Source organism: Lagopus leucura, unplaced genomic scaffold (genome assembly GCF_019238085.1).
Source record: "Lagopus leucura isolate 7727_CA_CO unplaced genomic scaffold, USGS_WTPT01 Super-Scaffold_73, whole genome shotgun sequence".
NCBI classification, from domain to species: domain Eukaryota; kingdom Metazoa; phylum Chordata; class Aves; order Galliformes; family Phasianidae; genus Lagopus; species Lagopus leucura.
Genome location: NW_024962252.1, coordinates 14,405,500 through 14,419,994, shown reverse-complemented (window position 1 = coordinate 14,419,994; position 14,495 = coordinate 14,405,500). Strand labels below are relative to the sequence as shown.

The 14,495-nt window shown below is 31.7% G+C and overlaps 1 protein-coding gene across 1 annotated transcript in view; it reads left to right on the top strand.

Moving 5' to 3' along the window:
* Window positions 1-14,495, top strand: part of CSMD1 (CUB and Sushi multiple domains 1) — a 990,707-nt gene that overhangs the window by 886,026 nt on the left and 90,186 nt on the right. Inside the window, exons 41-42 of the mRNA XM_042877582.1 lie at window positions 2,092-2,301; window positions 9,838-10,026. Of these exons, the coding sequence (XP_042733516.1) occupies window positions 2,092-2,301; window positions 9,838-10,026 (399 nt within the window). The remainder of the gene's footprint in view (window positions 1-2,091; window positions 2,302-9,837; window positions 10,027-14,495) is intronic.

Sequence of the window (14,495 nt, the reverse complement as noted above, 5' to 3'; positions counted from 1 at the left end):
AAACTCTGCTGAAATAATTAACCTCATGCTGACTTCATCTCATAGTAAATATTCCCTTACTTCCATCCATTATTTTCTGATATTTATTCAAACTTTGTAACTAGATGAAGCCCGTGTTTTATTTATTTAGGACAAACACATTGGTGTGCTTAAACAGTCTAACAATAAAATTTCAGGAGCTAAAAATCTCCCAAAGTATACTGCTCTCTTCATTATGTGAAAATATACTGATAGTCAAAAAGAAAGCACTGTAAAAATCCAAACATTTGTAATAGGTTGAAAGTGCATCTTTTCAAGTAAGTTGTGATTTTTCAGTGATTTCAGGTATCTTCCAGTTAACACTTACTATTTATTAAAAAATTAGCACAGCTAATTCTCGTCTATTCAAGCGAGACAGGAAATTCCATTGAGATTAGAGTAGGAACTAGTACAATTATATTCTTACTGGATAATAATTAATTTTCTTTAGCTGTATTGTGTATAATTTTATGTAAGCAATGATTTTGTGTAGAAACCACATTATTTGATTTAAAAAATTGCTAATTGTAAGTCATGTACAACAGTAGAATTAAGGTTTGAGTGATAAATATAGTATGTCCTCTAATTGGAACTAATGTATTTGAAAAACCTTTAAAAGCAAAATATATTTTTGTTTGTGCAACGTGTCTGTTTAAGTTTAAATTTTAAAAAGTTACTGGTAAACCAGCTTTTTAATTTTGCCTGGAGGAGGGGGCATTCACAACCTCTTTGGGCAACCTATTCCAGTGTCTCATGGTCCTCTCAGGAAAGAATTTCTTCCTGATATCTAGTCAAAATACCCTCTTCCATTTTAAAGTCATTTCCTCTCATCCTGTCCCTTCATGCTCTGGTAAAATGTGTCTCCCCATCTTTCCTGTAGGCCCCCTTCAGGTTTTGGAAAGCTTGTACCTTTTCCTAAATATGTAGGAAGTAGAATCAGCTGCTTGTCACTTAAAGCAAAAATATGATATCTAGGATCTGTCAAATCTCTTTAGAAGTCCCATGGTGTTATTATCAAATCTCTGCTTTGAATCATTAAAAGCTGATGCTGATGACAAGGTGCTTGGTATTCTACGTCATCTTAAGTCCCAAAAGCATTGTAAAATGGGTGACTTCATTCAAGTTAAACTAACCATATCAAACACCATACAGGAGATGTCAGATACTGAGACTTTGATGCGTTCTGTATGTGTCTCTCTATTGATAGCCTTGGAATAAATTTTGCTATTCAGGAACTGGCATATTATTATATCTCTTGCAGTGCAGAAAACATACTAGAGCTAAATATCCTGTACTCTTATGAGCAGCCTATCGGTTTATGTAATGATTTATAATGATTTATTTATTTTCTCCTTCTGTAAATATATTTATATATATCCTTTTTGTGTAAAGGATTAGATATCAAATCTCTGAGGAAAAGAAAGGAATTATAGAACAAAAAATAATGAATTAATTACCCTTATGATTAATCTACGTGATATTCTGAAATGAAGACTATAACTCTACTGCTAAATAAGAGAGTCAAGGAGAAACTTAAGGCATTTAGTATTTCACATCACTTTAACTCAGTAATTTTTTTTTATTCCACTCCAGGCTCTACAGAAGTCTGTCCTGCTGTAGAAAAATGCTATTTCAGCAGTATCTGAGATTTTGTGGCACAGCAGGATTTGTGATATGTTCCTTTCTTGAGTGCTTCCATAGGCTGGTATAGGAACTTGACAAATACCAAGTTGCTGACTTTGTGGTTTCCTTTGATTGGTTCTTCAATGTGTGATTATTATTTAGAATATTTATGATATGAAAGAAACAAAGAAACACACATAAAAAAAAGAATCTTTCACACATGCAAAACAACTTCATAAATTTAAATATCTTACTTTGAGTACTGACTGAAAGATAAATGTACTGCTAATAAGAGTTCTTATGAATTTTTTTTTGTGTGTATTTAAATGATGTAGAAATAAACATTTTTAATTTTTCTTTCCTTCCTTCCTTCCTTGTCTCCATCTTTCTATCTTTCTCACTTTTCCTCTTTCCCTCTTTTTTCCTTTATTTCTGTTCTTTTTGCTGCAGGTGCACATATTCAATTTCTAAATTTCTCTACTGAAGCAAATCATGATTTTCTTGAAATTCAGAATGGGCCTTACCACACCAGCTCTATGATTGGCCAATTTAGTGGAATGGAACTCCCATCACCTTTACTAAGTACTACTCATGAAACACTTGTCCATTTTTACAGTGATCACTCAGAAAACAGGCAAGGATTTAAGTTGACATATCAAGGTGAGCTGGAAATATCACAGTGGAATTTATGGTAAAAAATGAAAACCAAAACTTTACAAGATATTTTCTAATTTACTTATATAATTTATTTGTATTTTGTAACATTTTAAAATGCATGAAGAAACTAAATTTATATTTTGTCTCATCCAAAGGTTAAGCTTTTTCACAATTGAATTGAAATCTTTTTTTTACTGATATAAAAGCCTGAAGCCAAGGTCATGGCATTTGTTAAAAAGTCATGTGAATAATACCCTCTACCATCTTGTTTTAGTGTACTGTTACTAAACAATGCTGCCTATTTTGGCATAATACCAGATGATTTGCTGTCTTGTTTTCCAATTTATATATCATTGCTATGCGTGACATATTGAATGAGGATTTTGAAGTAAAGTATGAGTTGTTTTAAAAATTTTGATGAAATTTTATTTTTGCAGTATAGATATAGAAAAATAACAAAAAAATGAAAACTGTTCTCTATCTACTTTGTAAAATGTTATGTTCAGTATTTGAACCTGTGACACTTTTATTGTCTTCTTCTGTTGGTTTTTCTATTCATCTGCATGCTTATTTTTTTTTTCTCCATTAAGAATGTTAAAATTTCATGACTTTGTGCATATTTCAAAAATTTTGAAACAATCTTACTGAAAGCTATTAAGTTTCATTGCAGGATCTGAATAGATTAACAAAATACTATGACTAGTTCAATGTCACTTTGTTTTAGGCCACCAATTTCCTAACTAAGATTTCAATACATACCCACATAAGGCTATATTTACATATCTACAAAATCAGTGGATCTTCATAAGTTCATATACATATGAATAAGTCCTAACTGACACGAATTCATATCATGAAATTAAGAGTTAAATCTTAAACTGTTTGTGTAATACCTCTGGATTTGGAGGGAACATTACATTTTTGCTCAGCTAAGTTTCCTATCCCCTTCCACAGAAAGCATACATTCATTTTCTTGTGGTCACTACTTTATGACACTTTGAGCAAGGGGACAAGAAAATAATTTGTGTGCTTTTTAGTCAAAATATCTGTTGTATCTTTATGTCTTCTACCGTATCTTGAAGAAAATGGACTTACTGTACACGGTATTCAGTGATTTAAGCAAGGACACTGAAGTTTGTTGATGATTATAGAAATGATAGTCCAGATCTAAGTAGAAGATGACGCTGTGGGGGGTTAACCTTGGCTAGAAGTCAGATGAACACCAAGCAGTTCTCTCTTATTCCTCTTCCTCAACTGGACAGGAGGAGAAATTATAATCAAACAGCTCATGGATACAGACAGGAAGGTCACTCACTGGTTACCATTATGGGCAAAACAGACTGAGCTTGGGGAAGATGTAATTAATTTATTTTCACTTAATAACAGCATAGAGCAGTGAGAATGAAAGGTAAATGAAAAACACTTAATTCCCATTCCCCTTATTCTACCTCTGCTCCCCATGTCATACCGGGGAATAAGGGACTTGGTCAGTCAATAGCACTTCATCATCAGCATCAACTTCTCTTTCCTCCTCATGCTTTTTCACCCACTCCACCACAAGTTCCTTCGTGAAGTTCTTCATGAAATGATTCAGTGTGGGCTTCCAACAGGCTGCAGTAGTGCTTTCTTCAGTAGTGCTGCAACATAGGTCTGTACAATGGGGTACATCCTTCAGGAATGGGCTGCATGGGTCTCCCACAGGCTTCTGACCAGGATCCTTCTCCTTTGAGGCTCTCTGCAGGACGCATTTTCCTTCTGGTTACATTCACTGGCCTTACTGTTGTTTTGTCCACAGAATACAGGCGAATCTGCTCCAGTGCCTGGGGCAAATTCTCCCCCTTCTTGATGTCTGTAGGGTTCTTTTTTTCTCTCCTATTTTCTCACAGCTGTTTTTCAGTGGTTTGTGGGGTTTTTTGTTTGTTTGTTTGTTAGTTTTTCTGAAATATGCTCTCACAGAGGTACAACCAGTTTTGTATGAGACCCCTCATAATTTAGAAATCCATTGTATTAATGAATTAACTTTATTGCATATTTTTAAAAGGCTGTTGAACTGAGGTCAGAATTATTCATTTCTTCTATTCTCCCTTTCCACTCTGTTCAAAAACATTACTTTATCTGGTCAGAAGTAAATGACGATATGAGAAATATGTTTGTGTTTTTTTTGCTTTACTTCAATCCTATCATGTTAATGTCACCTCCTTTTTAGAGGCATCGCTTTCTTTCTGTTTCTCCCAGTTGCAACTTACCCTAATGACAGAATGACAGCTAATGACAGAAATGTTATCGTGATTAACTCATTGATAATTGTGATACTTGATACTGAAAACTTGTCCTCATTTAAATAGAGAAACAGGGATGCATGTAGCTGACTGAACATGCTTTATGAAATATTAAAAATTTAATTAGGTAAGCATAACATGAAATACTTCTTAAGTGAAGGAGAAAATTATTTCTGGCATAAAGGAAAACCATAAAAAATATTTCATAAAGATTTGGAAGCTTGTGTATTTTGCAATGTCAGAATTATATGATAAATATAGAAAAAAAATCATGAAGCTCTAAAAAGCAATAATAATTTGATAAGAATGTACTGACCTAAGCAATTATCTTCTAAAAGCCTGTGGTGATTCATTCCTGAATGCTTTTTAGAGAATGCAGTGTTTTAGTCTATGGATTAAGAAAAACATACTTAATTTAAAACTTGAAAAAAGAATATACGCAACAAAATACTCCCCTATAAAATATTCTAGAATGAATATTGAATTATTTTACAAGGTACTTATTGATTCTTTGAGAATTGTTGCTAACACTGGTGCATTATATTTCTAAGTGATTAGGATCTATCAAACAAACTCACTCTACATATCCTTCCACTTCCATTACTTCCTTTTCTGCATTCTACAAGCAGGTATTTGTCTTCTGCTCTTTCAAAATGAAATCTCTTGAATGTATTTGTTTTTCTTCAGATAATACTAGTTCACTCTGTTGTCTCTGCGCTTTCATTTCTCTGTTGCTACCATTTCTCCTTTTGTAATTCTTCAAAAAAATATTATATTTTGTATTTCATATAAAACACAAATAACTTGCCTGCCACCATGTAGAACATGTACTTTTGATTGAAAATATTCATAATCTAATAAGACATTCTTGAAGTTTTGTGATTTAGAGTATTCACCATTCCTCTCATGTTCTCTGACAGCAAATCCCAGTGGTTTACAATTGGGCAATTTTAATGACTGCTTTGTTTCTTTTTTTCATGCCAAGTGTATAATGGCTGCTTAAATTTTCTTCACACAAAGTGCAGGTTACTTTTAGTATTTGATTTTTCCATTCAAATTTCACATTTTTCTATTTAGTTATCTTCCCATTTGCCTCTGAATTTTCTCACTTCTTTTGCAATTAGATTGCTGGATTTCTCTCTTTCCCTTTCTTTCCCTTTTGGTCAGTCTGTGGTTGCTGCAACTAGACTTCAAAAACTAGGTCTTTACTGCTCCAAAATATCTTTCTTTCCTTGTCCTTCCCTATGTCCTTCCTATTTCAGAACTCTGAGATCTTGCTCTATTGGATACATAAATGGCATATAGCCTATGGAGTTTTACTCTAGATGGAAAAAGTATTGTTTGTGTTTTAGGGGCTTGGAAGTACTGGAAATAAGGTCAGGTAATCCAGATAGTGCTTAATCAATTTAGTGTCTAAGAATGTAGTGCCCAAGCTTAGGTCATAACATAAACTGTATAGATATGATGAGGATGTGTAATAGTAGTACACATGCATCTATTAAGACAATAATTAAAAAAAAAAAAAAAAAAGCTTAATTTGTTCAATGGCTGACAAAGCAATGTACTGAATTAATCCCTCCCACTGCCCAGGTAAATTAAACAAAATAGTTTTTTGATACTTGATGTGATTTCCAAGAAACATATTTCAACAGTATTTAATTCCTTAAGGCACCTAAAATAAGATTTAGCATTTAGTCCTTAAATAACAAGGAACAAATGGTTTTCAGAACTAAGTAAAGATTGCGCATAAAACTGATAGTAAATGATATTGCAAACAGATGTAGTATTCACACACCAATTTTGATAAAGGATTAGATAGGACAAATTTATACTGAATTTGGCAAAGAATTAGAGTTTATACCAAATATTTAGAAAGTCCTGCTTTTCTCCTTGTTTATCATTTCTATAGGAATAAACTTGTAGAGCAAAATAGATGAATCTAAGGACTTGACGTCCTTACACATTTGTTTCAGATTGCTTCTAGTCTATTTCTGATGTCCCAACATATTATTTATAAGAGTTGTGGCTTTTATTTATCCTTAGCATAGTTTTACCACCTATGAAAAGCAACAAAGAGAAAAAGCAATCAGAGGTGCTTAGAAGAGCGTTTTACTGGGATATTTGACTCACTGAGATGACTGAATTTGCTGAATCTCAGTATCTGAGCTGCAAACAGCCTATGCATGCAGGGGAAGATCTCACACAGAAGGCTGTCATAGAAGGTTGAATGGCAAGTCAAGTTGATGAATGACAGGCTTAGGATAGACGATCTGCATATAGCTGGAATGACTCATGATATTTGCTAGCTCAGGAGAAATAAATGTTATGGCCTCTGAAAAATTAACTACAGAATTTAGGGCACAGAATAATATAGTTAGTCTAATGGTTGAAGGATTGTGTCTTTTAATCCCTGGCTACAGTTTGTTATTCCAGCCTTTTAATATTTCTTGAACATAACTTTTTCAACATAACTTTCTCTTTTGGACTAACACTTCTTTATTGGAAACAGGTAAATATTTTATTTACATAATCTTTACTAAATGAAACATAGCTCCTATGACTGGAATTCGTTCTATTCTGAACTTCAGTATACAGTAAAGCTGAGTATGAGGTGAGAATCTCTCACCTTGTTACATCTGGAGAGCAGTGCATTCCAAGAAATACAGCATAAACCAATTCATATACATACACGACATGATTTAAACATATTAAATCTTACAAGCTGTCTAGCAAAAGGATAATTATGATGGAGTTTTGGAGACAGAATGAAAAAAGAATCTGCTGGAAAATTGCTTTTTTAAAAAATATTATTTTTGAAGTTGTCCTAAGAAGGAAATACTAATGGAAGTGAACAATATCTTATGGGGGCTCACAGAAAATGATTTTGTAACTCATTCCAAAATTAATGCATGCTTTGTGATTTTACTGCTGGTACATTCGATCTCCAAAAATAATGTTAAGTATTCCTAACTGTGAGCTTTTTTAACATTTGAATGTTTGTGTTCTCAGTTGTCTGTTAATGCAATTGTTCTATAAAATAATTATTTTCACATTGAAGTGTAATAGATTTTTGTAGCATTTGCAAAATAAGTCAGCCTGATACTAGTGTAACATAGAAAATATATTTCAATCATAAAATCAATATACTTAAATCATAAAAGCAAGACAGCAGAGAATCAATTAGATTCCTTGAGTGATTTACATTCCTTTCTCACCAGTGGAAAATATATTGCACTAAGAAATGCCAAATGTCAATACAAGAGATCATTTCAAAATTCAAATATTTGACAACCTACAGGGCTGGGATTAAATCTTCCTCACATATTTCCTTTATATTAGGCTTCCTTTCAAACTTTAGAGGTTGTTGTTTGTTTGTTTCTGCTGTAAATATATATATATAATTTTATAAACTTGAGGAACCATATGCAAGGCCTTCCAGAAGCCCGGATCAGTGACATCAGTTACTCTTACTTTGTCTACTGAAGCCACCACTCCATCATAGAAGTGTATTGGTCAGTCTGCCCTTGGTGAAACAGTCCTGGCTGTGTCAGATCATGTCTTCATCTTGCATGTACCTCACCATAACTTCTAGGAAGATCTGTTTCATGATCTTCCCAGTCACAGAGGTGAGACTCACTGGTGTGTAGTTGCCCACATCTTCCTTTTTACCTTTCTTAAAAACTAGAGTATACTTTGATTTTCACTGACTTGGTACTTTCCCATTAGTCCTCTATGTACCTTTCTTTGGTCGGATGACAATTTTTGAACAACATAATACATACAGAAAAGTTCAGTGACTTGTTAAAATGCTACATTTCATAACATTTTAATGAATGAATGATAATCTTATACATTATTAGAATAGTTACTGTACTGCTTATTTGTGAAAATATTAACAATTTCTATGATTGCATGCTGATTTATTGTTGAACTCATTTACAATTTAATTGATGTACAAACTGTGATATTGCCAGTCAAATAAAATATAATTCATTGTAGTAACACACATGCTTAACCTCAGTTTTTCAAGTCTGGGTTGTTACACATGGTTCGTATTGCTGCAAAAAAACCACAGTTTTTGTTGTACTACAGTTGCATTCATTCTGACTATATGACACATAGAACAGAAAATTAATATTCTAAGAAAAAAAAGTTGCCTCAAGTTCTTATGCTGCTACTAGTTGTATAATTAGATACTAATTAAAACAAAAAAAGGAAATTTCACTACGAAGTTTCTTTAGATAGGCACATTTTTATAAACATAATTTAATTTTAGACATCATGAAAATATTAATTTTCCTAAATCATTTTACCATTTCTTACCAATAGATATAATCCCATGATTCTATGATGTCTTAATTGGAATGAATTGTATTTTCATTTATCAGAAAAGAAAGAATAACTGAAAATTATAAATTTTAACCTGAACAGTATTACTGCAAAAGTGACCACTTACTGATTTTGGTCAGATTTGTTATTAGTTTCATTGTGTGAAGCTTTTGAATTCAATGTGGTTGCACCTAGAAAAAGATTGTTTTGATTTTAGACTTGACAAATTTTAATGGAGAACAAATCAGGTTTAAGAAAATGTTTGATCTACTCATGAAATTGTGTCACAGTGGTGTACTCTATAACTATAACCATCCTGTTTATTAAATGAATGAGTTCCATGTGTCTTGGATATCCTATTATAATACTATTATTTCCCAGAACATGGGCACCAGATCTGAGCATAGAAATTTATTGGACTCAGTGATTCTTGACTGTCCTTTACAACTGAACTTTTCTCATTCTATTCTATGTTATGCTATTTTATGCTATGCTATATTATTATATGTTATCCTATTCCATTCCTTTCTGCCATTACTCCTAAAAGGCACAAGTGGTTTTCATGTTTTGTTTCCCTCTACTGACAATAGAGGAAGTCCAAAACAAATATGACATTGTGGTTAGGCAGTTGGATTTGATGATCTTTGAAGATCTCTTTCAACTTAATTATTCTGTTCTGTTCTAAAATAGTCATATATTCTATTCCAAATTTTGACTTTTCCTTTGCTTTGTCTCAAGCTCGTTCCCTGATTCCTTCATCAAGATCTAAATGGTTCAAATGGATGATTTTTTATTTATTGATGTGTTATTCATTCTAGTACTGAATTTTGGCATTACAGTGTTAACTTGTTATGAAATGCAGTATGGAATTTATATTAATGGCTACTTCTTGAGAGATGACTAAGTATTAAAAAATACTTTTCTCTTCCAGCTTACGAGTTACAGAACTGCCCAGATCCTCCTCCTTTTTTGAATGGATATATAGTCAACTCTGATTACAGTGTAGGTCAGTCAGTGTCATTTGAATGCTATCCTGGATATGTTTTGAGAGGGCAGCCTGTTCTCACATGCCAACATGGGATCAACAGGAATTGGAACTACCGTTTCCCCAGATGTGAAGGTAACCTGATAGTTTGCTTGCTTCAGAACTGACAGTACTTATTTGTACTGTAGCTTTTGCTGAAGAACTGCACTTTTTATGATCTATAACATAAAAAGCTAAGGCCCAGATAATATTTGTCAGTCATGTTCCTTAGCAGTGATTTATAGTTCTTAATAGTATTTTTCAATGTTTTATTGATTATGACAAATGATTTTTTTCAAGTATTTTTTTTTGTGTGTGATTTTGTTCATTTCTTTTGAGTAGGGCAGTGTGCAGTGTAGCATCTAAAATTAATCTAATAATCTAATAATCTAAAAAGTAATGCTTTTACCTAGACTTTAGGTTTTAGATAAAAATCTAAAAGATAGAAGTGCCGAAACAAAAATTTCTGGCCTTTCAGTTAGAGACTTTAACGCAGGATTTTATGAAGAAACAGTATCATTTGTAGAATTGAAGTGTGTTTGTGGCTAAACAACCAGCAAGGAAGAATTAAAGCAGATTGAAATAAATGATTGATTTCTATCATAACAAGAAGTTAATGGTGTTGCAGGTTTCCACTGAAGGGTGAATGTTTGATAATGATTGGTTATTACAAGTTAGGAAAGACACTTCTGTACACAGAACATGCAATATATTTTAGGTTAGTCAAACCATAAAATCTAAGTTCTAACTCAGAAATATTTTATGCAATCTGCCATAAATTGTTCAGAAATCTAGTAAACAAAATATGTAGAGGAAGCTGAAAATATTGCTTATTTCTTGAAATAAAAAGGATTTAAAGAAAGAAACAGTTTAAAAATTATTTTTAAGGATGAAGGTTTTCACAGATAATAAAATTTGTTTATTCGTGATATATATTAAAACATAAAAGCAATTTTAAATCCCCATTTTATTTTTGAAGCATTATTTATATAATATTATCAAAAATTAGTAAGCTAAGAATTATTAATCTATATTTCTTTTTACTTTGAACATATTTTTATGCAATTATTACATAGGCATAATGGTCTGACACACTTCAGCAGAAGACATAAATGTAACCTATTGGACAAAAGGAGAAGTGATTATTACAGAAACCTGAAAGTGAAAAATGTAATAAAATTACTGAAGGTAAATCTGTCAAACAAGAAAAGTGTTAATGTTAGTTATGGTGTAAAGACCCTCTAGCACTGATACAGTTCTGAAAAACTAGTAAATGCAAATAAAACAGAAACACCATTTTCTTATAAATGTTTTAATTTAAATGTGAGTTATACCATTTCCATTCCTTTTGTTGAAACAAACAAACAAAAGAATCATAAAAGTGTACACCATGTTAAAATGTAAGCATGTGCTTTTTTGCTGATTTGGTACAGAACATTATTTAAAACAACTGTAGCTATCTTTTTACTAAGATTTACCTATTGTGTAATTACATATCCTAATGAAGCATATATGCTGTAAATATTGCTCCTCAGAGCTAACATAATGAGTGACATGGATGTAGATTTGTTTTGGTTCTTCTGTTGAGAAATTGCCTAATTTCATTTTGAACCTGATCTGGAAAATTGTTTTTTATGTCATAGTGAGTTAAAGATTTTGTGAAGTAGGTGTAGGTATAAGATAGAGTCACTTGGATGCAATTCTGTAAAATAAATTTAAATAATCATCATTTGGGCAGCAGGTCCTGGAGAACTGATAGCTAGTAGCATACATTTAGCACCTGCTGTATCATGTACAATTTACTTAACGTGAGCACAGTTAGAAGAATTTAACAGAGAACATGAAGTTATAGCTCAGAAGTACTAAGAGTTTCTAAAGCATACAGTTTTGTGTAGTCCGATGCATTTTAATAGTTCTGTTTTTCCAATATGTAAACATTATTTGTTTGTTTGTTTTTTCTTCCTCACAGGAAGTAGATGTATTTGTTCAGAGTTATTCATTATTTGCTATATAATATTCACAGTGCTACTACAGATAGTAGTTTTGACATAATTAATAATAACAAAAAATGGAGTAACACATTTTAGGTCGAGAACTAGTTCAAAAATAGAGCACAGGAATGGAAATTCATTTGCTTTCATGTAACTGCCAGTTCTTCAAAAACTCTCGTATTATAAGGAATAAAAATTTTTTGAAAGGACCTATGCCCCAAACCTATGCAGGGAAAGGAATAACTGCTGGTTCTTCCTAAAAAAGTGGTTTTTTTTTGTTTGTTTGTTTGTTTTTTTTTTATATTTAATTTATGAATTAGATTAGCTTCTTAAATATCCCAAAGGAAAGATGCATTCTGCTCCTGGAAAATACTGAAGGAAATCGGGCTTTTTTACTTAAAAAATGTTTTGGAATATGAGTTTCATGCCTGTCTCCTTTGGTAATTCCATAAGGATCAAATAAAATCATGTGGCAGTATAGCTGCACTAAGAGAAGATGCCTTAGAGAACAGGTTTACATAAAGATGAATGAAATGAACAAGTATCAGTGTTTTTTTCCTGGAAAAGACAATGGGAACTAATGTCTGGGTTGAGAATTTATATTGTAATGAGAAAAGCCATGATCATGACATCAACAGTTCAATTAGGAAGTCGTACATTTCTGAATATATGGGATTAATAAATTTTGTGTTATTTTCATATTAAAAGACAGTTTTATTGCCAGAAACGTACTTTGTTTTGCATTTATAGACAGTGTTTCCAATATTGAATGTTGCTGGAAAGTTTCTAGTATATGAGAGAATGCGTGACTTCTATATAGTCTATGAGTACTACTACTATCAAAAGTCAATCTATTCTGATGTCTTCCATTTTTTCCTGTTTTCTTAAAAAGAACTACTGAAAGAAACTGTATGCATTTTTCAAGAACATGAATTTCAAATGAATTATGCTAATAATTTAAAACCTATTTCATAATATTAATTTGCCTTCAAGGAAAATATGTAAAAAAAAAAAAATAGAGATTTTAACAATACCACTGAAAGTAATTATCAAATAATGACTTCATTTTAATAAATTGTAGCTGTCATTATATTATGAATGGACAGCAATAGAATGCACAAGCTGTCTTATAAAAACATGCATCTCAAAGGAAAAAGATTGGAAAGGCAGGAGAAAATATATTTCTTTGAGCAAATACTTTCCTTACAGATATGCAGTGTGAAAGTACATTACGTCCTTGTCATAGTAGTGGATTATAACTCATAATGATATATATATATTTTCTGTTTTTCTGGGAAAGGTTAAAAATTTTCTTCTGGCATATTTATATAAAAGATGGGAAATGTAATCTCCGGACTTTGTAACTAAAAGTGTTTGTAACATTCTTTTTATGTTACCTGTTGTGTTGCTCTGAGAGATTCTCTTTCTATTGACTACTACATCTAATTTCTATATTTATTTTAGAGGATTCCTTTAGGCTAAAGCATACTCCTGAGTACTCCAGTTGTATATTTCATTTAATGTGATCTGCTGCTCCAAGTGACTTTTTAATTTAAAAATAGCAATTTAAAAATTATTTTTCCTTTTGTTTTTAGAAAAAAATATTATTTTTTAATTCTTAAAAAAAAAAAATCAAAGATGAGGAAAGTCCGTTCAAAGAACTTACTTTTATTCATAGGATATTGATTTGGGGATTCAACTTGATCAATGTTTAAATTTAAAAAAAAACGAGATGATCCATGGTAAAAGCGCACTGATAGCAAAGTATAATATATATTATTTCTCAAGATAAATGTGTAAAATTATCTTCTAAAGAGTAATATAGGAGTGAAAAGGATGATGATGGAATATTATTAATGTATGTTCCAGTGCTAGGGTGAAAAGAACAGTTAGAGTTACTAGTAGAATACTAATTAAAGCATAGAGACTTGTCTGAAAATCATGATTCTCATTTAAACAATGTAAAAAATGTGTTTGCTTTTTTGGTGGTGGTGTATTTTTTATTGTTAGTTTTGTGAATTTGTTTTTTTCTGTTTGTTTTTGTTTTGCTTTGTTTTTTCTCTTGTTGGTTTGTTTGTTTTGTTTTTAAGTCTAATACAAAATGAAGACATCGTTGGAGTCTTAAAAGGACTTATAATAATTACATGGTGTTCCTGAATAGTGATATAAATTCAGCACTAAGAGGCTTAGCAGCTTTGTATCTTTTTTATTTCTTACTCTATTTTTAATACCTAGAGCAAAACACTTTCTAAAAGAATACTGAACACACATAGAATATTTAGTAAGGAGTTTGAGATGAAATGTAGTCCATTACTTCTCTCTATTCATCTGTTTCCTGTGATGTTTAAGGATCTTTGGAGAACACAATCAACATCTGTGTGTACTGCTTATTCTATTGACGCTTGTCTATGTCACATTTGATACTTTATTGATCTGTCTAACAATGATATAAAAGAAATTGGTCTATTTTTAGTGAGATACAGTTAAGCTGCTTTCTTTGTGCAGTATAAGAGAACCCTGAAAGCTTTTGCCTTTAAAATTTAAAAATATCTTCAATCATGGGTATTAATAAAC